This window comes from Kwoniella dejecticola, chromosome 1, assembly GCF_000512565.2.
Source record: "Kwoniella dejecticola CBS 10117 chromosome 1, complete sequence".
Classification (NCBI taxonomy): Eukaryota; Fungi; Basidiomycota; class Tremellomycetes; order Tremellales; family Cryptococcaceae; genus Kwoniella; species Kwoniella dejecticola.
The window spans coordinates 2686473-2710134 of NC_089301.1; the positions used below are offsets into that span (position 1 = coordinate 2686473).

At 49.9% G+C, this 23662-nt stretch overlaps 7 protein-coding genes across 7 annotated transcripts; 3 read left to right on the top strand and 4 right to left on the bottom strand.

The window, feature by feature from the left end:
- Positions 1-567: 567 nt before the first annotated feature.
- On the top strand, positions 568-4115 carry I303_101000 (uncharacterized protein; the record flags this gene model as incomplete). The annotated part of the gene is made up of 3 exons (XM_065968243.1): positions 568-1339; positions 1405-4009; positions 4073-4115. 3 exons carry the CDS (start codon positions 568-570, stop codon positions 4113-4115), a joined length of 3420 nt encoding a protein of 1139 aa, XP_065824315.1.
- A 485-nt stretch (positions 4116-4600) lies between these two features.
- On the top strand, positions 4601-5813 carry I303_101001 (uncharacterized protein; the record flags this gene model as incomplete). Its single annotated transcript, XM_065968244.1, has 5 exons — positions 4601-4696; positions 4781-4799; positions 5047-5168; positions 5248-5262; positions 5430-5813. 5 exons carry the CDS (start codon positions 4601-4603, stop codon positions 5811-5813), a joined length of 636 nt encoding a protein of 211 aa, XP_065824316.1.
- Positions 5814-6144: 331 nt separating this feature from the next.
- On the bottom strand, positions 6145-7626 carry I303_101002 (uncharacterized protein; the record flags this gene model as incomplete). The annotated part of the gene is made up of 5 exons (XM_018404370.1): positions 6145-6186; positions 6252-6494; positions 6572-7341; positions 7401-7512; positions 7579-7626. The coding sequence occupies 5 exons, from the start codon at positions 7624-7626 to the stop codon at positions 6145-6147; spliced, it is 1215 nt and encodes a 404-aa protein (XP_018267024.1).
- Positions 7627-8728: 1102 nt separating this feature from the next.
- On the bottom strand, positions 8729-10391 carry I303_101003 (uncharacterized protein; the record flags this gene model as incomplete). Its single annotated transcript, XM_018404371.1, has 3 exons — positions 8729-8771; positions 8831-10076; positions 10127-10391. The coding sequence occupies 3 exons, from the start codon at positions 10389-10391 to the stop codon at positions 8729-8731; spliced, it is 1554 nt and encodes a 517-aa protein (XP_018267025.1).
- A 586-nt stretch (positions 10392-10977) lies between these two features.
- Positions 10978-12924, bottom strand: I303_101004 (uncharacterized protein; the record flags this gene model as incomplete). The annotated part of the gene is made up of 11 exons (XM_065968245.1): positions 10978-11156; positions 11270-11309; positions 11380-11605; positions 11676-11942; positions 12005-12017; positions 12098-12138; positions 12208-12283; positions 12359-12435; positions 12490-12518; positions 12595-12700; positions 12788-12924. The coding sequence occupies 11 exons, from the start codon at positions 12922-12924 to the stop codon at positions 10978-10980; spliced, it is 1191 nt and encodes a 396-aa protein (XP_065824317.1).
- A 294-nt stretch (positions 12925-13218) lies between these two features.
- I303_101005 (uncharacterized protein) lies at positions 13219-17728 on the bottom strand (the record flags this gene model as incomplete). Its single annotated transcript, XM_065968246.1, has 6 exons — positions 13219-13251; positions 13306-13421; positions 13483-13664; positions 13729-14267; positions 14327-16366; positions 16436-17728. 6 exons carry the CDS (start codon positions 17726-17728, stop codon positions 13219-13221), a joined length of 4203 nt encoding a protein of 1400 aa, XP_065824318.1.
- A 380-nt stretch (positions 17729-18108) lies between these two features.
- I303_101006 (uncharacterized protein) lies at positions 18109-22753 on the top strand (the record flags this gene model as incomplete). Its single annotated transcript, XM_018404374.1, has 3 exons — positions 18109-18428; positions 18488-21999; positions 22095-22753. 3 exons carry the CDS (start codon positions 18109-18111, stop codon positions 22751-22753), a joined length of 4491 nt encoding a protein of 1496 aa, XP_018267028.1.
- Positions 22754-23662: the final 909 nt, after the last annotated feature.

Sequence of the window (23662 nt, forward strand, 5' to 3'; positions counted from 1 at the left end):
TCATTCATGATTGAGATAAACAACATTTGTTCACGCCATTGACGAAAAGTATACATATAGGCTCAGTCAACGTGATTGTGCATTCTGAATTAGGGTCCGAGGATGCTGTCTTCCCTTCCCATCTCAACGTGACTACCATCCTTTAGTGTGATCAACGGTGAGGTCCGTGCACAAACATCCATTCAATCTCAATCTCAATTTGATTTCCACTCTACTCCTCGATTGTCTCGACACTGTCTCACTCAACACACCTTGTACGACTCCCTTGGATACAGAAAGAATACTGCTACCGCGCACCTGAGGAGATAAGGGTTGGCGGGAGCAGGCTCAGAGTCAAGGTGGATTGGATTGGATTGGCTGGATTCTCTAGTCTGAATCAGATGGAGAACTTTACATCCTTACGACAAACACTTCGTAAGTGCCCAAGAAGAAAACAACACCTTTAGTGGTACCCACCTACTTTCCTGGTCCCTCAATACGGCATGCTTATCTATCGTTTGCTGATTGGTGACCTGGAACCTGCATTGCATAGGTAAATGAGCAATCCGTCACCTAGTCGACATCAAGATGATGTATACACCGACACCTGCTACGCGCCGACCTAGACCACCAAATTCGCTGAATCGATCGAGACCGCACCAACGCCAACGACAACTTCTCGTCAGCTCAAACTCCGAACCCACCCTTGCCGCCGCCGAGAGAAATCGACCTCGACCTGCGCTTTTACCTAACACGGCGGTAAATAAGCTCAAGGCTGAGGAGGATAGTAATATTACCCCATTGTCAGCGTATAGGAAACAACGACAGGAAGATGCTAGAAATAACCTTTCGAGGATAAGCGCTAGTCCTGCCGATGTGAGCTTTGCCTTGGACGTCAATTCAAGTACTTCACCATCATCTTCCAGATCCCAGTCGTATAATGCACCAAGGTCGGAAGGTCAGAGTGGAGGATCGCTGGGATTAGGTATCTCCTCATCCTTAAGATCGACACTCAGCGGTCATTCAGAACCTTCGCCTCCGCCACCATATGGACCAACTCTGATGAATGACAACGAATTAATCGATTCACCAATCGAAAGATCGCCAACACCACCGCAGCAGGAATCGGGAAGGTCATCGAGACGAGTCTCAACATCGCCTTCGCAAGTCAGTAAGATCTGCGATCCCCGACAACAAATAGAAGACTTGATAGAAGCGCCGGGAACAGAGGCTGTCATGGAGGAAGGCGCCATGGAGGACGAGCACTCTGAAGCCGAAGATGGCGAAGACGAGCTCACTGAGGGAGAGGTTAGAGATCAATTGAGGGAGGTCAAAAGTCTACTGTTGAGACGGGAAGAAGGTGAGCTACCCTCATCAGTCCAATTGAGGAAGTCGTTAATGAATGATTGTTTGACATTCACGTAGAGCTGATGATAGCCGCTCGAGTCGCTGAACAAGCACTAGGGAGTCATGAGCAGATCATGTCTGTCCTCCCCGACCAGCTTAAATACCGCCTTGCAGATCTTCACGAAGGCTCTGACCTTTTGGGCCCAGGGTCGGCTCCATACCCCTACGATGAGCAATTCCCCACCAGTCATTTGCGAACATACCGACCTATGGGAGATACAGCAATAACGACCAACTCGAACTCCATGGATCACCTTCCATCAACATCCATGACGCAGCAGAGCCGAACAGCTTTTCAGCCACCCCCACTGCATTATCCAGTTGCGTCCACCGAAGTATCACCTGAAGAAGAGGTATCGTCCGAGGACTACTGGTCTAGAAAGGCACACGATGCCGAAATGTCCAAGCCAGGGCTGAATCGACATCGCATTGCACGACCAAACATCTTCAGTGTACAGTCTTCCACACCGGCTCAACCACCCACGCCCAGGTATGATCGTCTGGCGGCCTTGCAGATTGAAGCCGAAGACAGAATCATGGCTCTCGAACAAGCCTTGTCCGAAGCAAGAGATGGGGAAGAAGCGCAACGGAAAACGGCAGCCAGGTGGAGAAAAGAGGCAGACAAGATGCAAAGGGAGCTAGTCAGGGTGGATGAGGACAGAGTCAAGTCCGAACAAGAGGCTCTGAGGGATAGCGTAGTGGGACAAGCTGGATGGAGAAAGCGCACCGAGCAACCTGAAGTTGTCCATCAAGCAGGTGTCTTTCTCAAAGAGACGGTGCGCTCGCCTGAGCACCAAGATTTGGGATGGGGTTATACCTCCTACCCAGAGTTTCCGTCTAGCGGACCTTCGAGAATCAAAACCCCGCATCCTATGAGAGCTGGCCATGGATACAGCAGCTCGACACTCGTCGAATCCGAAAGTCGCAGGCCGTCTCTTTTGACCGTTCAGACAATACCTGTTGACAGCCTAGATACGCTCAGCGTGACTTCTTTTGAAGATGAGAGGGACCCGGAGTCCATTCGCCCTAAAGCGGGGTCTTCCTCCCGCGGATCACTTCGTCATTCCTCCACCAAGGAGACAAAAACGCTGAAGAGGATGACATCCAAATTCAAATTCCTGTCCCCTAAGATGATCCGTTTCCGAGGATCGAGCGAAGGCGACGCCACCAAGCAAGATTCCACCTCATTGACACCTCGTGTGACGATCGAGTCTCCGCAGCCATCACCAAGTAGTAATCGCCGCCGAGGAACATCTGTTGACGGATCTCAGTCTTCTGGCAGATCCGTCCGCAAATCCCCATACCCTTTACGCAAGCCTACTCTACCAGACGATTCTCCGATAGCAAGGCGGACGATCGACTTCGCTCCCTCGCGTGATATCTCACGCGAATCGTCCTTGTCTCCGAGTGTGAGCCCAGCCTTCGCTTCCCTCAGTTCGAGGATGGCGAGTGTCCGAGCACAGATCAATCGAAGCTTATCATTAGACCCGAGTATGTTTGCGGGTATGGGCAGAACCCTAGGTAGCGAACTCGGGAGTGAGTACGGTGAAGACTGGGACAAGGGGATGCGAAGTCTAGAATACATCGAATGGCAACAGAATCAGCCTGAACCCGTTCGGTCACCCTCGGCCTCTCCTTCTCCTCCCTCGCGAAGATCAACCTCTATCCTTGCTATCAACAATGATGAAAGTGAGAGCGAGAGCGATATGATACATAATAATGAGGAAGACACGTCGACAACATACCTCTCACCCGTGTATCAGCCCTCTTATCCGCTTCCACCAGGGGTTTCGGCTGCTCTTTCCTCGCTTGCCACAGCGCTGAAGCCCGCTTCGGTATTCGCTGCTTCCCCGTCACCTTCTTTGCGAGTCCCAACAGTCGGTAATGTGCAGCGCCACAGAGGCCGGCGATCAGCCAATGAGCTCTTCAGGGAGATCGCACAAAGCGCCAGAATCGACCCGAACGCGGGCGCTGTGGCTGCAATGCCTTCCTCGTCTGGTCAGCAGAGAATGCCTGAAGCACAGCATAGAAATGACTCAGCACCCAGCGACCGGATCAGCCATCATGATTCAATGAAGGCCTTCCGGATGACGAACGCGCACTCAGCTGGGAAAGATGGCAATTCGTCGATATTATCAAATACCAGCTTAGGCAGAAAGGTGTATGCTAAGCGAGCTATCTCATTCGGTGTAGGGCATAGAGAATCGCCACGGAAGTTCGCGTTAGCGCATCGAAGGATGCACTCGCTGAATCGACAGAGTCAGCACATGACAATGGCATTGAACGAGAAAGCGTTGATCGATGCGAAAGGAAGGGCCAAGATCGGGATAGATTCCCTGGTACCGATGAAACCTGATCAGACACTGACTAGAAGGGGGATACGGTATATCCGAACTTCGACTGAAGTGAAAATGGACGAGTTGACCAAAACTTCCTCAAGACAAATCCAGACCACGAGCGAAGATAGGTTGATCAGAAGGAAGTCGGAGCCGAGTACGATACCTGCGAAAGTAGTACATGACATATTCTGCCTGATTGCGATTTGGCTAGAGTACATCGAATGGATGATCATTCTAGGCATAAGATTCTGTATGGACATCAGAGATGGTCCAAGGGGTCCTTCGTGAGTCATTCCCTTCACTTAACCAGAATCCCTCATGGGGCTGATCAGTTTACAAAACCATAGCGGAGTCAGACAAGGCGAGAGACCCAAGAGGTATTATATATAATTTGTTTTCCAAAATCTAGAATCTAGTTCTGATTTTGGTTGTTCCTGTTACGACTCGCGACGTGCATGATGATAACGATCAGTTACGAATGGACAGTTTTGTTGACCCTATAATTTTCATCATCATACTACGTTTCATGTCCTGTATCTTTGGGTTTTTGTTGTAGCTATACGAGTAACGTTTGATGCTATCTTATGTCCATGTCACCGCGAGAGCTGGTTGTCATTCAAACTCAAACAGCGAAGGAACTCCAATATGGGGAGCCACGTGGTATTGATGAACCGATTTTCCCGGCGATTGTGGCGGCCTTTTGATGATGTTGACGATGAGATAGCTTGATGCTCATTTGCTATTCTCCTTGCCTGCTATTCAATACGTGTACTCAATCTTACGGAGACTCTTGTCCGCATATCATCTTCTATTCTCATCTAAACCCTTCGGCACAATCTCGTGAAAGCGGCTGATCAAGTCAATATCTTCTCAAGATGGTCAGAGCAACCTCGATACTTAGAAATGCAGCCAATGCGGGAAAACCTAAACCTATGAGCGCGGACCATACGTTGTATCATGCTATGCCTACTGTGAGTGAGATCAGATACTTGCCCATCATATTGACTTGGCGTGCGTGAGCGAGAAATATGGCTGATACTTTGCATTCTCTGCAGGGTTTCTGGAAGAAGTTCCGTATGTCGAGTTTTGTTTGGGAGGTCGTATCTGTGAAGAAGCAGAAAGAGAAAGAGAGATGCTGATGCTGTGTTAATCTTGTCTTCTGGGTGTTGTGTATATAGGAGACGCCGTCGTCAGTGAGTATCGTTTCCTAACTTGAAGACTTTCGCATATGAAACCATCGACGACGACGAGGTCGTCATCTGTTGCTGTCATTGACGATGATGGAAGTCGACTGACAACCTGCCTTCTGTTCACCCTGCAGTAAATCCTGATATCTCCTCCGGTCTACCTATACCGACCGAGAACAGATACCCCCAGCCCGGAAGTAGAACCGAGAGATACGCGACTCCTTCCACAGCCGCTAGCGATGTCGCTTTCAACCCCGTATGTGCTAGAAAACGGTGAAGAAGGATGCGAAGGGGATTGTGATCCAGCTGACATTATGATTTCCCGATGGATGCAGTACTGGAAACGAGACGTGAGTTGACTTCTTCACTCTTCTTTATACACATCTCTTCAGTGGAGCGCAGCCATCGAGAGCTGGAGCGGAAGTATGCATTACGGACGAAGGAGACGTCTCTGCTTCGCCCGATAACATAGACTCATGACTAATAAATCGCTTTGTATTGTTGACCGTTCAAATAGGTCCGACGAGCATACCCCCAAACATCTTTCATAACCCAGACCGAGCTCTCTTCTCTCCTCTTAGCTTCCCCGACCCTTGAATCACTTCCTTCCCCAGAGACAGCGACCCAAGTCCGAAGCGACTCCTCGGCAATCTCACCTTCCTCCGACTCTGCAGACCAAACCCAATCAATCGTCACTTCGAGCGTGCCGTCCCTCTCGTCGATCTTGGAGAAACTACCTCAAGGTAAAGCTTTCACCGGAAGTGGAATCAACACTGCCTCAGTCTCAGTGGCAGGTAACGGTCTCCCACCGTCGCCACCGGGAGCCAAGTGGAAGCCCAGACGAGGTGATGAGATCCCTCACGGTGAACATGCTTATTTCCCAATGATCGGGTACAAGTAGATGGATACTTCGGGGTACCGTAGATGATCAGGCCAGATGGAACACATAGATGATGTTATCCAGCTGGTAATACCATGCATTTGGCTGTCTTCTCACTCGGCGCGTACATCTTTTGCAACTGTAGCCTGTCGGACTTTCCAAGTTGTCGAGACGTCGAGATCGATTTGCGCATATCTGGCTCGACCTTTTATAAGCAGCAAAGTATGATGCGATTGCATCAAATGAAGCCAGATCCCAGATCGTCTTTCGACACATTTGCATACATGAGACACATATAAGAGACTGATCAATCAAGACCGCAAAATAATCAAGCTATACCCGCAGGTCGAGTTTACTCATCCTCCTCAGATTCATCGTCGGCTTCATCGAGCCACTGCGAAACAAGAAGAGATGTCAGTTGCGCAAGATACGATGAGTGAAGGGAAGCTGGAGACTCACCTTGAGGAAAGCATCAGCGCTCTTTCTGACTTTCTTGCTCTTCTCCTTGTCAACATATTTCTTGCTAACATGGGTTCCCCATTGCTTGACGAGCTCTTCATCGAGAATGTCGTCTTGATAGAGCGCCATCAAGACCTTGGAGGTAGTGCCGGCGGCAAGCAGATCATCAGAGTTCGGCGAAAGCGCGAGAAGTCGCTCGAGACCACCGAGAAGACTCTTTTGGTGTTTTTCGGACGTGACAAGCTGTGGATTGAACGTTAGTAACGGTGACGGCATCCTTTCTTACGAATAAGTCCATGTGCAAAAAGGCGTAGACTTACAGCTTGAAGCAATGGGATCCTTTTAGTGATCTCCTTAGCGATCTCGTCACTGAACAAGTGGTGTCCGACTTCAAGCAAGACCTTGTGTTTACCGGCGATTCCGTGCTCTTTGATCTTGTTGATAATGTCGGCATCGCTGGCATCCTTGTTATCTTCTAGCCATCCACCAAGGAGGGCGTAAGGAGAATCGGCATCCTCCTCATCATCGTCGTCACCGTTGAGGTCGGCTTTGGCGAGCTTCTTGGAGAGACCTTCAGCTTCATCGGGATTACCGAGGACCGGGTCAGATCGACCGAGTACATCGTCGATATCGGTTCCTCGAGTCGGAACACCATTGTCACCGGCGCCGGGGGTGCCAGAGGGACTGGCATCTTCCTCTTCCCCTGATCCGTCTTCGGCGCCTTTCTCGAAGACCATTGGTCCACCGACATTGGCTTCAGCAGTCATACCTCCCTTCTTCCCTTTCTTTCCCTTCTCCTTCTTCTTGGGAGGGTTTTTGAGAATGAAGGCGACGAGCTTGTGCCTCATGTTGACCCCGTTCTGCCTTCCACAGGCTTTGCAGTCTCGGTGCATATCCTCATGTCCAGATTTACCGGTAATGACAAGCTCGGTTTCGGGATTTTTGCATGAGGGACAAAGAACAAATTGCTCGATGAAGCTGTCGAGGAGTTCTCGAAGTCGATCAGCGGTGTGGGCACCGTTGACGAGGTATCGGTCATTCGCCATCGAGGTTTGAGCACCTAATTCACATCCAAAGTATTTGGTGGAATCTGCGAACAATTCAAATCAGCTCAAGTCACTGCCGAGATTCACTGATATCCTGACGCACAAGTAGGAGGCCTGTTCAAGGCTCTGGCGATGTCTTCCATGTTGGGGATGACAGTCTTGATACCGTTTCCTCTACCTTCTACCTTGATCTGAAGCAAAGGCATCTTGTATCGCTGTATTGCAGATAACAGGTCAGCCGATAGGTCACAGCTGACGTCAGCGTAACGTAGTCAACTCACGTAGAACTTGTCTTCGATATCTCGTCGGATATTTACCATAGTAGCCATATTGGGCAGATTTTCTCTCTATTCAAAGTGGGTGATCAGCTCAGCTTCGAGCCACAAATACAGGCAAATACGCGGACCAACCTTTTTATCGGGTATGAGAACCTATATATTTGGAACAACGATGCTGATTGCTGCTAGTGCTTTTTTCGGTGGTGGAAAGCATGAACTCTTCGTTTGACTGCTTAGTCGTACATGGTAGACCACGACAGGTTTGTAAAGGTTTGTAGGAAGGAGAAACGAGTGATATGATAGCCCATCAGATCATGTATGAGAGAATGGGTTCACGAGTGGCGATGCAACGGAGGTGAAGGTTGTCAGCCAATGCATCAACGGCCATTCTTGCCCTATAGCTCTCGTCATCCCTCTTCTCGGTGTGATCTCCCGACCGTCATCTTCACCGACTTTACAGGCGACCGCGGTCTCGATGCCTCGCACTTGAGCATGACTAGAATCACTCACCCTGTCCTCGTGATATGCTATTGTATTCGGTGGACCTCTATCCTTCCAATTTTGCGAATAGACAGCGGCGATCGGAATTATGAGCGTGATCTTGACGTATAGACCTTTTGGTCGGATTTAGTCTGTATATGATATTGAATCGATCTCGAAGGTGAGAGTGGAGTCGCGAATTTCAGATAGATGATCACTCAAAATGCAGTGGATGACACGTAGTTTGATATAAGTAACGCGAAATAGTAATGGAAAGAAAGAGAGAAAGAAACGATTGAAAAGAAGGAGAGAGGGGGAGGAGATGACAAACGCACAACAGAGCGAAAAAAACGCGCACTGCGACCAACGCCGAATCAGATCTCTCCGGCGATTAAGCCGAATACAAAAATTTACTAATCAAAAGCACAAATCTAATCCAGGTTATTACAAATCAAGTCAAATCGAAGCTACGATCCGCCGCACATGTTGTTACGGCGTTGAAACGAGACTCGGATAGCATTTACAGAGTTGCATGTTACACTTGTTGTACATCAAATACCAAATCGCACAAAGCGTCACATATACCCATCTATATTTTTGGATAAGAAGCAAAGTATCACCTTGAGAAGCTATCCAACAGAAAGTCAAACGAAGTGGGACACAGAATGACTGACTAATCAAGGAAGACATCGGCGTTTCCTCTTTGCACACAGAACCTGACAAATTTGAAGTCGACATCAGCATTGCCCATCGAGTTCGCAGATCGCCGGCTCACCTCCGATAGTCCATTTTGGGCTGATGCGGATATTTGGGCAACCCATACTGACTAGTCCTTCCGGCCACACTGCCGTCCATGAAGGTCATCTTCGATTCCGAGATCAGACTCGCACCGTCATCGTACACCGTCGCGTTCCCCGCACCAGCGAGACTAGGCGTTTGGTACCCCTGTATCTGATATGGCCTCTCTCTGTCTAGTCCTTGCATAGATAGAGCTCTGCGTCTGCCTGACGCAGAAGCCGCATCTGGATGAAGATGCAGTCCCAGGCCATTGGGAGGGGGTGAAGGCACCCTCTCTCGGTATGCTGTCGAGGAGTAGGAATAATCCGACGGTGGAGGCACAGGTAAATGTGAGCCTGATCGATGTCTGTGATGCCCGTGGCCATGCCCGTGATGATGATGGCCGGAAGTCTGCCTTTTCAGCTGAGGTCTCTCAGCCTCATGGAGTAGAGCTGAGTGCCTTCTCTCCCTAGCTCGATCTCTGACGCGCTCTTCGTCTTCCGGAGGAACGAAAGAGTGGATCCTAGGTCTTCGTTCTTCCTCAGCTGGTCCAGGTGATGCTTTCTCTCTGTGTCTCCGACCTGGCTCTGGATCAGCGGGAGAAAGCGGTGATTTGCCAATGGACGCTGGATGAGGGGGTAGGCCAGCATTACCAGCGAGAGGGGAAGGTGAAATGGGAGAGTGCAGGTGTGCGACAGCCGGCATAGATGGTGATCGCTGATGTCCGCTGATCGATCTTGATCGATGGACGCCTATCCCCGCGTGATCTTTGGGACTGGAAGAATCAGATAACGAGCCGATCGAGCCTGATCTGGATCTTGGCTTGCCATGCCGGGGCAAAGCATAATAACTCGCATCGCTCTTACTGTCGTCAAAATCGTCATGCGCTCGATGATGGTGTGCATGATGTCGAGAAGGGGCGATTGCTGATTCTGCCTGCAATAATGGCGGACCTCTCCTCGGCGCTGGTAGAGAATTCGCTTGCCACCCTTCGCTGTGGACAACGGACACCGGAGAGGGAACAGGATGCTGATGGTGATGGTGGTGGTGAGAAGCAGCGGAAAGAGGCGGGTCGTAGCTGTATGAGCTTGACGGCGGTCCTCTGAGACCACCTCCATACATCGATCCCCCTCCGTAGATTGATCCTCCGCTACCGAGACGAGGATCGATGGAGATTGCCGCTGGACGAAGGTTCGGTGCCGTGTAGCCTGCTTCAGCTAACGCTGGAATTGCTCTATGCGGATCTTCGTGTATGCATCAGCAATGAAGAGCAAGGTCCAATGGAGAAACGTACCTGCAATACCCCCTGGCGCTGGAGGGATGATGGCAGCGGCGGCTGCAGAGGCTGGTCCACCTGCCGGTCCGATAGAGCTTGCGCCCGAGCCCGGTCCTGTAATTTCGGGTCGAGCAAACTGCGGTGTATATGGTAGCCTCTGACTGGCTGCGAAGGGAGGTGGGGTGACTGTCAAATTCAAGCCATTCCTGTCAGTCTGCGTTGACCTGATAGTCGCTCCATACCCCGTAATACAGTAATATATGGACCCACCTTCAAGGGGCATTTTTACTTGCTTCGGTGGGTTTTGTCCGGTGGAAGTAGGAAACACAATCTCTGTCGATCAAAGGCAAACAACAGAGATGGTGTTATCAGTCGCAATTGTATGATATAGTCAGTATGCTCAAGATATAGCTGTATCACTCTGCCGATATGCTAGTAAACCAAGGGAAGAAAAGGACGATGATGTACTTGGATTGCATCTCCAACTTCACATCACAGTCGTTGAGTGGAGAGCTGGCGTCGTGGAGCTGGGCCGAAGGAGTGGCCAATAAACAGCTCGTCAAAGGGTGACCCCTCACAAGCCTGCCAGACCTCCTTTGTGATTCTGAACCGTCAGTCCTCAAAGATAGTTTGAGAGAGCTTGGAACACAAAGGAAGGAGCCACTCGTGATTGATCGTATGCGCTGTACGGTCGCTCTTGCATAAATGTCAAGATCCGCCCGATGTACCATGAGCCAGAGCATTAGGTCTTTGCGCCAAGTCCTTCTAGAAGCCTCTGGACCGTATGCCAAAAGCAAGTTTAGCGTCATACTCAACGCTGAATCAGAAGCACACTATGTCATCACGTTAAGGTTGGGACAAAGCCTCATCTAATAAGCACCGTTGCCAACTAAATTACTCATCCCGTCTGCGAATGTTCCAGCAGCGTATTTGGCGTCATATGTCAAATCGGAAGGCCCATAATGAAATTTAGCCGGTAAGAAGTCCCTGGACTCGACAGCTTGTTCCACTTTGGTCTTTCGGAAAACAAAGTATGCTAGAACCAGGACTAATATGATCATGTCGGTCTTCGCAAACAGCCAGAGTTAAGCGTAGACTAAAGTGCAAGATTGCTGTCAGCACCTTTTTCGGCAATACACCGCCGAGAAATTAAGCACTCGCATCGGATACTTCTTTGACGCTTCTGTCTACGCTCTGGACTCTACGGTATAAAATGAAGTCATTATTAATGTCATCGGCACTCGCTCATGGAGGACGTAAAGTTGACTCACAAGCTTGTTATGATTCTTGACTCTCCTGTTGTGCTCTTCCGCCATGTAAGTCACATCTGATTTAGCCACTTTAGCATACTTGATCCCGTCAAGAACTATATCCCACACAGCGTAAAGCGCGCTGAGCAGGCCCATGAAAAGCATGATGAAGCGTAACCACATCGAGTCGTCCCATATCCACGCTAGACACAGTAGCGTGCCCACCAGAAGGGAACAACCAATAATTCTGATCCTTCTTCAGCAACTCTTCACCTCAATTTACCCTTAATTATACTGTACACTGCCACCTGACTCACAAGTCTTGCGAAGCATGCAGATCAATCTCGGTAGGCCCGTCCTCATGATTATGCTTATACCTCGCTCGCTCATTTCTTCGTTCTCGCCTATAATGGTGACGTCGCATTGATCGGTCCGCTTTGTCCGCGTTGCACATCGTCCACCGGTATATGTTTGAGAGTAAGTAGTGCCAGTTATTGACTAATCCCGATTTCGCTTTCACAAAGAAGCAGACAAGGATTGCGAATGATGTCAGGAGGAATAACGTTATGGCACCGAACTTGGACCTGTTGTCATACATCAGCACACGAAAGACACTCATGGAGGGATCTGACAGGGCTGAACACACCATTTTGCATCGACTACAAGAGCCAATCCGAAGAAGGCGACGATTTAAGGTGGGTCAGTGCAGGTTGGTGTGTCCCAGAAACGATCGACTTACATCCTGTCAGGAGGAACCAACAGCCGATCAGACAGCTTCCCCTTTCGTATGACGAGAGGTGGTCAGCCAAGCCTATGCAAAATACATTGAATTTCCCATTTGACACGTACACGTATCCCGCAGGCAATGTCAACGCGTAATTAGGCTCAGTGTCACCACCAAACTTAGTAAGACCGCCCTCATATTCTAGTTCAGTATATATGCCAGGTCAGCAGTGATAGGTAGACCAACTCGTAGCGGCATCAGGCAGATTTGACTCACTGTCTATCATGATGAGTTCAATTCTGCCTCTTTCTCCGCCTCGGGGTATACCATATCTCAGCTCTTTATACCATATTCTGTCAGACTCGTAAGCTGCCGATGCCTGCCGATTTGATGGGACTGCCACTCACGTCAACATCCCTACAACCGCATGCCCAAGCTACAGTCCGTAAATCGTTTGGTTCAGCTGCATCTGCACGTGGACGGAAAGACCGATCGATGGGAGTGTGGCCTACCTCATGATATAGCACAGTCAACAATTTGAAAGGCGCCAAAAGAGGTATAGGTATCGTCTTCCAGCTTCTGTTTTCGACAGAGAACCAGTACGGGAATTTTCCTTGCCTGTCGGACGCAATCAGGTGACACTCTTTGTGATAGTCGCACAATATCGAGAGGATTGTCTTGGTTCAGAAACGCCTGAAAGCTCACCAGAAAATCAGAATAAAGAGGAAAGAGCCTGCAAGAAACATCATCGATTCCCTCTGAGCGTCGGACGGATGCGAGGGAGACCAATCACCTTCTTTGCCTCGGTCAACCCAGTCTTCGAGTGATTGCCAGGCTCCCATCGTGCGTCAATCCGATTGCAAAGCGCCAATTTTCGTCTCAATTGCCCAAAAGCTCGGCAGTTGTCGTCTTTCATGTACAAAAGCTGATCAAGATGACCACTAAACTTTGACATAGCTAAGCAGGCCGTTCAAATTGGACTCGTAAATCCCGTCAAAGGACTGACTATCTGTATGAACATGCCAAAGGAGCGACCCGTTTCAGAATCAGTCAGTAATCAGTGGTCAGTACATCTATGATACTGTTACAACATGCATGCAGAATTACACTGGTCTTGACAAACTTCGGACTATCAGTCACGGCGATGAGGGAAACATGGCATTCAGCACCTATTCAAGTTCATCAGTCACTCAGTAGAGAAAACAAAAATCCAATTGACACACCTCATCCATGATCGACAATATCAGATGCTGATTCAGCCTTGTGTCTTGCAGAGCACCGAAGACCCGTCTGGCAGCTCGCCTTGCGTTGCTCCTACCAATCATATTTGCAGCAATATCTGTACCCAAATAACAAGATGAGCTCATGCTTTTCGAGTGACGGCCAAGAGGCGGACGTACCAGGAATAAGTAGTCCGAGCTTCTTGCTAGCCCGGATTCTAGTTGCCAGCTTCTCAGACTCCATTCTAGCCACGCTGGGCGGACGTCTTTCGCCTCCCGGAAATAGGGTTTCTTCAAGGCTCGAGACTATCTTTTCGAGAGATTCGGACGAAATGGCGGCCCTGAATGAGTCTCGTACCTTCCTGCTCATTTTGCGATCAGTCACTGTGACTAGTTGCTTTTTCCTATGTTGCATGCTTGACTCACCTTTCGATGGTGCTCCCGAGAAACTGCTGCAGGATCACCACGATCGCTTGTCTTCTTAGCCAATTGTTCTCCTTGAGGTCGAAAACCTCGATGAAAAGATCGCATATCGGACCAGTGAAGCTCGTCATCCCCGATTCACCACCCATTGGTCCTATTCTTTGCTTTGATGGATTTGCCGGGCTAGCAATCGGATCATGCCGCAGCCATTGTGGCGTGTATGGTCCGCCTGTCAGAGCAGACGGTAGTAGTCCTACTAATTCTTCCCCACCTAGACCGACCAAACCACCAAAATCGTTCAGTTGTCGCGAAAGGGTTGTGTACATCATATCCAGCATGCTGGGACCGAGTGAGGCGTCGTCCAATGAGGTAGCCATAGTCTTATAGAGTGATTTGACAATATTGTGAGGTGCCAAATTTGCGAGAGACGCCGTGGAGGATGTCAGATAATCTGAAGAGCCTGCTTGTAGGGGCACTGATGATCGGGAGAGGAATGACCGGAGAATGGTGCTGTCGCAGATGACATGGGAAGCGAGAAGGGACTGGAGTGCGAAAAGGGACCGTCAGAACTTCGGTGGAGTTGAACAAGAAGCCCACTCACTTGTAGATATCGCTCCAGACCCGCTCTTCTCGATTCCACAAAACTGGCAGATGTGTTCGGCACTAGCCTTTTCCCGGGAATCTCCACGACTTTGTTCTTCATGTCATCGAGCAAAGCAAGATCTTCGCTTTTATCTAAAGCCCATTCCTTCAAGGCTTTATCCAACTCATAAAACTCATTATAACGCCTCGCCACAACCCATCCTAGCACGACCTTCTGATCTTCATCAACCTGACTAACCTCTATCGTATATCTCACTACCTGTTTGCCACTCTCCCCGTCCTCGGTAGTGATCACACTTGACGGTATAGTGACCCTTGTCCGACCGGGGATCAAACGATTTTCCTCCTCTTGCTGCTCGAATTGAGCTTTTTGGAAGATTGCCGTGCGCTGCTCTCTCCGCACAGACGACTGCGACCGTTGCAGTATACGTAGCTCCGCTTGATTCCCAGTCAACTCAGCTTGCCTTATCAAAGTGTCGAGCAGATGGTCTTGTTGGACGAGTTCGGTGATTTTATCCTGTAGTCTCGCTATCTCGACCGACAATTGCAGATCACCAGGCTCCGCTAGCTTGATCAATTCATTTGCTTCGTCCACCTCTTCGCCTTCCAATGAAACCTGATCGTCATCCATCAGCTCATCGTCGAATATGTGTTTGCTTGTCTTCTCAGGCGACAAAGATAACTTCTGTGTACTTCTTCGCTTCGTCAACGTCTTTACATCTGAGACCGCTACCGAAGGCAGTCTACTTGCGGGCGCCGAAGAGGAAGCTTTGCCAGTCCTTGCGGTCTTGAGGTCTTCGGCACTCTTCGATGTCAACCGTGAATATTTCGACTCCTTCACGGGACTCCTATCAAACAGTACCAACGATGCAGCAGGTGACCTCAATTTCTCGTCCAAGTCGGCTGAGTGAGCTCGATCAACGGACCTCGAAGAATTCATGTCGTCGGAAGCAATGATGTCGTTCAGGGCGGCCTGAATGGCTTCAATCCTTTGCGCTTCGGCCAATCTATCTTCGTTCTCCTCTTCTTCTTCACCCCCGAACAATCTGTCTCTCTCTTTTGGACTATCGCCGTCTTCACCTTCCGCGATCAAAAAGTCGAGATGACTCGAACGCCTTTCAATCGGGGGAGGGGTTGCTAAGCCGCTAATCTTGACAGAAGCATCGTCATGTCCACCAGCCCCAGGGCTAGAAGCACTGCTGCTCAGCAACAAGGGAAAATGAGTCCCTTCAGCAGAAGATCGGTTGACGAGAGGCGGGGAGACGTGAAATGAAGCTGTGGGCGTAGGCGGGCCCACGGGCGTGTTTTCAGCTTGCTTATTAGATTGCCGTGATCGGAGCGAAGGTGAGAGCAGACTAAATAGTGATCTGGATGATTCATGTGGAATTGGTTTTACAGGGGGTCGTTTACCTGATCTGTCAGGTTGTGACTGCGCACCAAATGAGGGAAGAAGGACTGCAGGTAATTGCGCATTACTAGGTAAGACCGGTGAGGTAGTGCCGGTCCGTTGTAAGTCGGCTACGGCTTTGATGTACAATTGGCCTTTCTTGAAGGACGGCCAATCATCCTCGACCATCATCTCGTACACCTCCTTTTGAGACGCAAAGACGGCATGTTTCACTATTTGAGCATCTATTTCGGACAAGCTTGTTTGGCTTCTTTCGGCGTATTCTTCGATTATTGTTCGATGTTTGGCTGTGATGCCCACTTCTGATTGACCGGCTGCAAAGTACATCTCGTACAGAAACGCTACATCCTCTGCGATGGTCTGATGGGCGGGGGAATTGTCCTTTGCCTTGTCCGATTGCGATGTCCCGTCTGTTGCGTTGTTCAGACCTGCCACTTCTAAAGGATCCTTGAAACCTTCCACTGTAAGCCAATATTGCACCAATCGCGATCGTCCACGTCGATCCATATGTTCTAGCCAATAGGCAAGGGATGACGGGTCCGACAGGATGGAATACAGGTTTACTGCCTCTCCTGAGTTGGCCTCGAGTATCATTGAGCTCATGGGTGACCTTTCTAAAGATGATCGAGGCTATGTTATGACATATGTGAACATATATACCAATGATCAGGTCGACAACGAGTACAAGATTCCACTCACATTATTGGGCTGACCAGACAACAGTCCTACTCTGTGATCTATATCCACTTTTGCCCTCTCCAGCCTTTGGACGTATTTTTGAGCTCTCCTCAATATCTTGTTTCCATCTTTCCCGTTTTCTTCTCGTCGCACTTCGTCCGCCAGAACAAGTTTTGCAGTTCTCAATTCGCGTTCGACATCGGCTCGAAGCCGTCGAGCATCACCCAGTGTTTTCAGCTTACTGATGGATTTCAGGAAGGCGTCAAATTGCTTGGAGGAGGAATTGGCAGATATCGAAGTTGAAGAAGGGGTTGAAGGCGTTTTCCTGAATTTGTGAGATTTTGACGATGGCAAAGGCGTATTTGTTTTGGAGGAAGCTGGAAGCGCAGATAGAGCCGTCAAGAATTTGTCCACTTGCTCTCGTTCACGAAGGTACCGGCCACCTTTCTCATCGATCTGCCGATTCCAGAAATCCGGATCACAAAGCATCTCGAATACCGGTAGTAGAACTGCTCCTAGTGCGATCTCCCTTACAATGGTCGAAACCACTTCCGATTGATCCTGTTGCGGGATGACACGTTCTACAATCCTCGCCAACGTGCCTCGCAAGTGGGCTGCGATGGAGGGTGAGGTGCCAGCAGCCGTAAGAGGATGATGAGATAAAGCTGGGTGCGATTTTCGTGGCAGAGGTAAGGGTAATGCTGGGTTTGGGGTCGCTGCTGCTGAAGTGGAAGCGAGGTGTTCGACAGAACGATAATGCTGGACATGATCCGAAATAATCGGCAAGACCTTGTGTACCATCATGTCTGGCCAGTCCACATTCTCCGCTCTTCCAGTTATATCTCCGATCACATGCCGCAGCAGCCCCTCCACGGAATGAGAAAAGGCTGGGGAAGCTGAAATACGTCCATACCAAGGTAAAATGAAATGCAGCCTAATCAATCGTAAAAAGCTGTTGAGTCGATCATTCAGGCTCGTTGAAGCATCACCGTTCATCGGAGGATAGGCCAGCACATTCTCTTCCCAGGCTTGACGGGTTAAGACCGCTGACCAAGCTGCAGGGGTGGTGAATCGCAACTGCCGAAGAGCGTGTTTGGTTCGAGCAACGGGTTGGGTTGCTTTCGGTGAGACACGCCGATCTGAGCGGACAGTGAGCCACAGCACATACGATATCGATAAGCAGACGGCTGAGGAGATGTGCATGGGAGTGAATAGCAGTGTCTGAAGGATCTTGAACCGGGGAAAGATCAGACTGAAAGCCAATACGACTAGTGAAATGCGGAAGGCGAACGAGTTGGCGAAGAAGAACGACATGGTATCAACTCGCTGCGCAAGGCGGAAGAAGCGGATCTCCGGTAACGTCGAGATGCACCCTTCCGCCTCCTGAATGCTATATAAGCATCGCTGCCAAGTCGTGTGACTGATGAATATAGTCGTGAATAGGAGTAAGTAATAGAATGATGCCATGTCAATCAAGCTCGGTGTCATCCGTCAAGCGGTCCGAGCCAGGCGGCGCGTTATTCGAACTGGTTCCTGCAAAATCAATAAACCCAACCTCCGTACTTCCTTCTTCTCCTGTCTTTCGTCTATGCCTACAAGTATAGTATACAATTGTCAGATCTGCACAATCAGCACTGCATATGCTCCACAGCAGACAAACGCTCGACGTGTTACCAATGAGGTCGCTATAAGATATGTCTATCAGAGCGCTCCTCCGATCAAACGCGGATTATATCCCTATCGAACTACCTTCGTATCTTCGACCTCAAGTCGTTGACCAGGATGGATTTGAGGTCGACTACGATGAAGCGCAGGCAGCAGAAGCGGATCGTATCTCCGTTGGTTTGGGCGCTCAGGACGACGATCAGCAAGGTGCCGATGTCGAAGAAGCTGAAGAAGTAGCCGAGGAGCAGCTCGAAGTCGAGACCGACGTACAATTGGAGGAGGTCGATGCGGAAGATGAGGAGCAGAACGAGGAGGACGTCAGAGAACCCTTGTTAAGCTTGACGGACAGGTGAGTCCCACAGATAATACCACAACTCACAGCTGAAATACGACATTTTCTACTTTTAGTCTTGTTCTACCCTACTCCTTAACCCAGACACGGCATCGTCACCTCACATCGTTGTTTCCCCACATCTTCTCTCATCCACCTATACCGTCCAACAGCAAACCTCGTATCAGACCGCCTCCTAGGAGCACATTTCAGTTTCCAACCCCCCCGGCACCCATTCAACCCCTACCGAATCCGGAATATCATGGTCCTTCAATTTTCGCTGATCCTCCTAAACAAGGGGAATCATCGAAATCGATTGATACACCCTCACCCTCCAATACAACACCTGCATCTAAAGTCTCGCGTCCACCGCGGCCAAAGAAACTGGGTAATGAAGAATGGCCGGCGCACGAGATAGAATGTATAAGTCGATGCACGCTGTCTGTGGGACCCATTTCATTCCCCGGCACAGAAATATGGATAGGAAGATTTGTAGAGCCGCGAGCGACACAGCCAAAGCCGCCGCGAGCGAAGCCTGGCGAGCGGAAAGAGAAGCGTAAATCAATGGCAGGCATGACAGATAGCGCAAAACGTTCCCGAGCAAAACCTACCGGAGTTGAGCGTCCCAATGAAGCTCCATCTCGTCTGCCTCCCAAGACTACGCTATCATCTCCCTCGAACACGCCTCCGCCAATCAGGCCAAACACTCCGACAGCATACATGCCTCGACCTCCAACATATAGACCCTTGCCTGGTCCGCCGCCTCCACCTCGACCAATACCTCCTCCGGCGCGGCCGACGACGGCTTCGCCGCAACTGATACAATTGGTAAACCAAGCTGCAACCCGGCATGCGTGGCTTTCAGCATTGATTTACAAAGCAGCAGGAAGCACCGCGAATCAGGTTGAGTTAGAAAGGTTAGGGAAAGCTGTTGCTAGATTGAGTAGAGGTGAACCGATAGAAGATCTCGCTCCACCTGAACAATCGGCGGCAAATGCTGGACCCAGCTCTGCAACAACGGCACAACCTAGACCTCCAACCCAAACAGCACCTACCGGGCAGGTAGTCCGCCCGTCATCGCAAAATTTAAATCCAATCACCCAGCAATCTATGCCTGATACCGTCCCATCCGCATCTGTTGAGCAACCTAACAAACCCTCCCCTCAACCCGAGGGTCCGCAGACGTCTTCGACTGGAACGATAATCGCACCGCCAGTAACGGCAGGGACAGAGAGCAGTACGACGACAACAACGACCCAAGCTGGTTTTAGCACGAAGCCAGATTCTGATTCTGACTCGGATGACGAAGTTGATATGACTGGTCGTCCGCAAGTTGGGGGTGGGCCTTTACCGCCCCCTCCAGCTCCGAATGACAAGCCAGATCCGCTTCCGATCCCGCCAAGCGATGCAAACATTAGCGATTCAGCGGCAGTCTCATCGACAACATCGACGGGGACAAACGCACTGCCCGCTTCCGCTTCAGGCGGCGCATCGATGCCAGGACCAGCCTTATATCTACCACCATCTGCTGCTCCAAAATCGAACGCAGGTCTTGCTGCGAAGGACTCAATCACTTCTGCGTCCGGCCCACCTTTCGCATCTGGAGCTGCAACCGCTCTCTCCGCCGCCTCTTCGGGGCCTTCCGCCGCGGTCAGCATTCCAGTTGCCTCCGTTAATGCGCCAGTGAGCGCTTCAGGCTTTCCAGTCCCTCCGCAATCCACTTCTGTTCCATCAGGGTCCGCCTCAATCCCGCCCCCTTCCGGCTCTCTTCCGATATCAAATTCCGCCCCGATGACACAACCTGGCCCGATATCGCGACCCGATCCGATAACACAACCTGGTTATCACCCGATACCACCCTTTGCCCAACCTTATCAACAGCAACAACATGCTCCACCAATTACGCCTCCTCCTCCGAAACCCACATATCCTCTTCCGCCACCTTTTCTGCTGATCGCGTTCAAAGAGCAACCTACCGAGAAATTCTTGCTGCCTCTCGGTATGCGGAGCTATATCTCTCGCATGGGAGGAGACTACGTGACTGGACCTCGACCGCCTACGCCCATTCCTGAGACCATTACTCGTGAAACAGGTGGAAACGACAAAAATGCACTGCCAATCCCGTCTGAGAATCGAATCAAGGCTAACTCTGATGGATTTCCTCCGCCTGTTCCCACATCAGATAACATATCCAACATCCCAGCCGTCCCTATCAGCGAGCCTTCTACTGCTGATTCGGGCTCCGCGCCCCAGCAATCACTTCGAGGTCGCACTCGTCAATCACTTGGCCGACATGCAAAGGAACCAGCTATCGATAGACCTACTCCGAGTCCCAAAGAACCGACACCACCCGCAGATATCGAGATCAAGATCGAGACCGAGAGCCCAAAGGTTCCTTTACCTGAATCTGGTCTTCCTCCTCTCCCTGGACAAAAGATAGAAGACGGGACCGTTCTGGTATCAACCGTAATACCCTCTGGAATTACCAGGTGGGATAAGATAGAATGGGAGGGAATCAAGAAGGATCTGCCATTTGACAATCCCCTTTTCTGGGACATTCATAACCAGGCAAATGGCGAAGTGAAAAAGGAGCCACAAAAGGCGTTACCTCCACCTGCTGTGCCCCAAGCAGGACCTAGCAGGGAGTTAAGACATCCGAGGACGGCTCCAGAATCGAAGAGTACCGCAGCCAAGCTGAAACACCGGCAGCCTGATATACTGAATCTGGCAGCTAAGAATTTCATGCCAGACGAAGGTGATCTACAACCTATAACGATGAGATTGAAAGACATCGACGATAAGGCCTGGGCAAGAATCAGGGATGTCATAGAGATTACGGAGAAGTCCGAGATCGAGCGGATGTTCAACCATGACCCTGCATTGCTGGACGGCGTCGACCTGGATAATCAGGGCGGAGTCGCGGGTGCAGCTCAATCTGACCAGACTCAGACCCCTGCCACATTGATACCAGAGCGTCCGACATTCCCTGAGACTGCTTTGGCCAGTCGTCAATCCGGTGGGCGAGGATTGTCCATCAAGGCGATATCATACCTTCGACCGACATACATCAGTCGAAAAGCTTCGGCTTTCACCCAGTTGCTGAAGCGGGTCCCGCCCAGATCATTCCTCCAGACAAGGGTCGCCGAGCCTATGCAAGAGATCATTGATGCGACGACTGATAAGTGGGCTCCACGACCTTATCCCATCTCGACCAAACCGCTGTATCAGCCCGACGAAAATGATTATGACGATGAAGATACGATGCGAGCTAGGGAGATCGAATTTTCGCCTCCTCCAAACAAGAAGACCAAGAAAGGAGAAGAGAGTGCTGTCACGTTCGAAGTGCCTGTATCGTATGATCTCTTGGATGAGAAAGTCGCAGAAGGGGTCAAGAATGACTTACTAAACGTTCGAGGAGCAGGAAGGATCGGTCGAAAATACACGAAGAGAGCTTCGACTGGTGCAGATGGAGATAAACCGAAAAGAGTAGGTATCAAGGGGAAAAGAGGTGTGCAGAATGGGATCTGCGAAGGATGTGGGATGGAGAACGTCAAAGTTTGGCGAAGAGGGCCAACGGGACGAGGTACTTGTGAGTCATCAATCCTCAATCCCCAATCCTCAATTCTCAATTCTCAATCCTCAAGCGATGAGGAGTCATGGTTGATTCTGATACGGCTGTAATAGTATGCCATCCTTGTGGAGATCTGTTCTTAGCTGGGCAATTGCCGCCCCTCAAACGCCCGGGGGCGATGAAAGCGTTTCTCAATGCAAATGGAGGGGAAGCCGAGGATGCAGTATTTGACGAGAACGAGGATATCCAGAACGCCGGTGACAAGGGCGAGCAACGTGGAGCATCGGACACGGATAAGCAGCCGCCAGATGTGAACACACGGGATGTCAACATCGAAGCTCCCGAGCCAATCCAGATCGAAGGATCCGTCTCGCAGCCCGATACCACTGTCCAAGGCACATCTCCGCCAGCAACGGAGATACCCTTATCCAATCCAACCAATTCATCCGCCAACCCAGCGATCAGTCATGAAACCGAGGTAACGGGATCGACATCGCATGAAACGGCTGATCCTACCGTCACGGCACAACCAGCCATTACAACCAGGATAGGAGATCCGAAGACTGCCACAGCTCCCATGTCGACCCCGGCTTTAACCGAACACCCAATTTCAGATCCGACAGGAACGAGTGTGAGCGGCGGTTTCAAGGAACAAGGAGAACTTTCACGTGCAGCAGAGTCTGGAACCTCGATTAGTGAAGAGGTGCAGGTGAAAGAGGTCGAGACTACTGCAGGAGATAAACAGGATGAGAAGATGGATGTAGATACATGAAGGTGTTGAAGTTTGCGCAAATATATATGCATGAGATCAGCGTTTATGCAACACGATGATTTCTGGTAATCCGACTGCAGTCCGTTGCAGGGTTCTTCATGTAATTATACCTGTCACATCTATCCCTTTTGAACCTTTGAACCGCCGAAAACGCGTCAACAGAGCGTGTATCAGGGAGAGGCAGATAAGGAGCTACAGCCGATCACTCGAACGGCGCTAAGGCTAGACCAAGATCAACACACACACACGTATATATATAGCGTCTTATTGTTGTCTAGTAGGGATACAAATTACCTTTGGGTGACTTCACATACTACGCATGCTTGAGGACAACTACTGCCCTGCGAATGATCGACTTGGTCCAACACGAACTCACTTGCGGCACTAGAGAATAGTGATATATCATCTTTGGTAGCGATATGTCATGCTGTGCTAACGAATAAGAGTTAAGACGTCACTTGGTCTAATTGTTAAGAGGAAAAATTAAAAAGGGTAGAAAGGATGAAACCCCACGAAATGAATGGGTGAGAACCGAGATGATCTAAAAAGTAACAGTCAAATTCTGAAACGGATCAGGGTAAATAAATATAACGAAATAGGGTAACTGATCCGTGCGTAAACAAATGAAATCATGAAATCAAGCGGAAGTAAATTTGACTTGACCACACTGCAATGGTGGAGGTAAGAAGGAAATGCGCATGCATCTCACTAGTAGAATAGAAAAACTAACTACGCACCATACTCACCTCGTCATGCGAACCAAATCAAACTGACTGACTGATCCTTTCATTATACTAACCATCTACTCACTATCAAAATTGCAACAATCTCCACCTTCTTTTCATTGCATACATGCATACAAGTAACATACATCATACAGCATAGCATCGGCTCATTGACTCATCCACT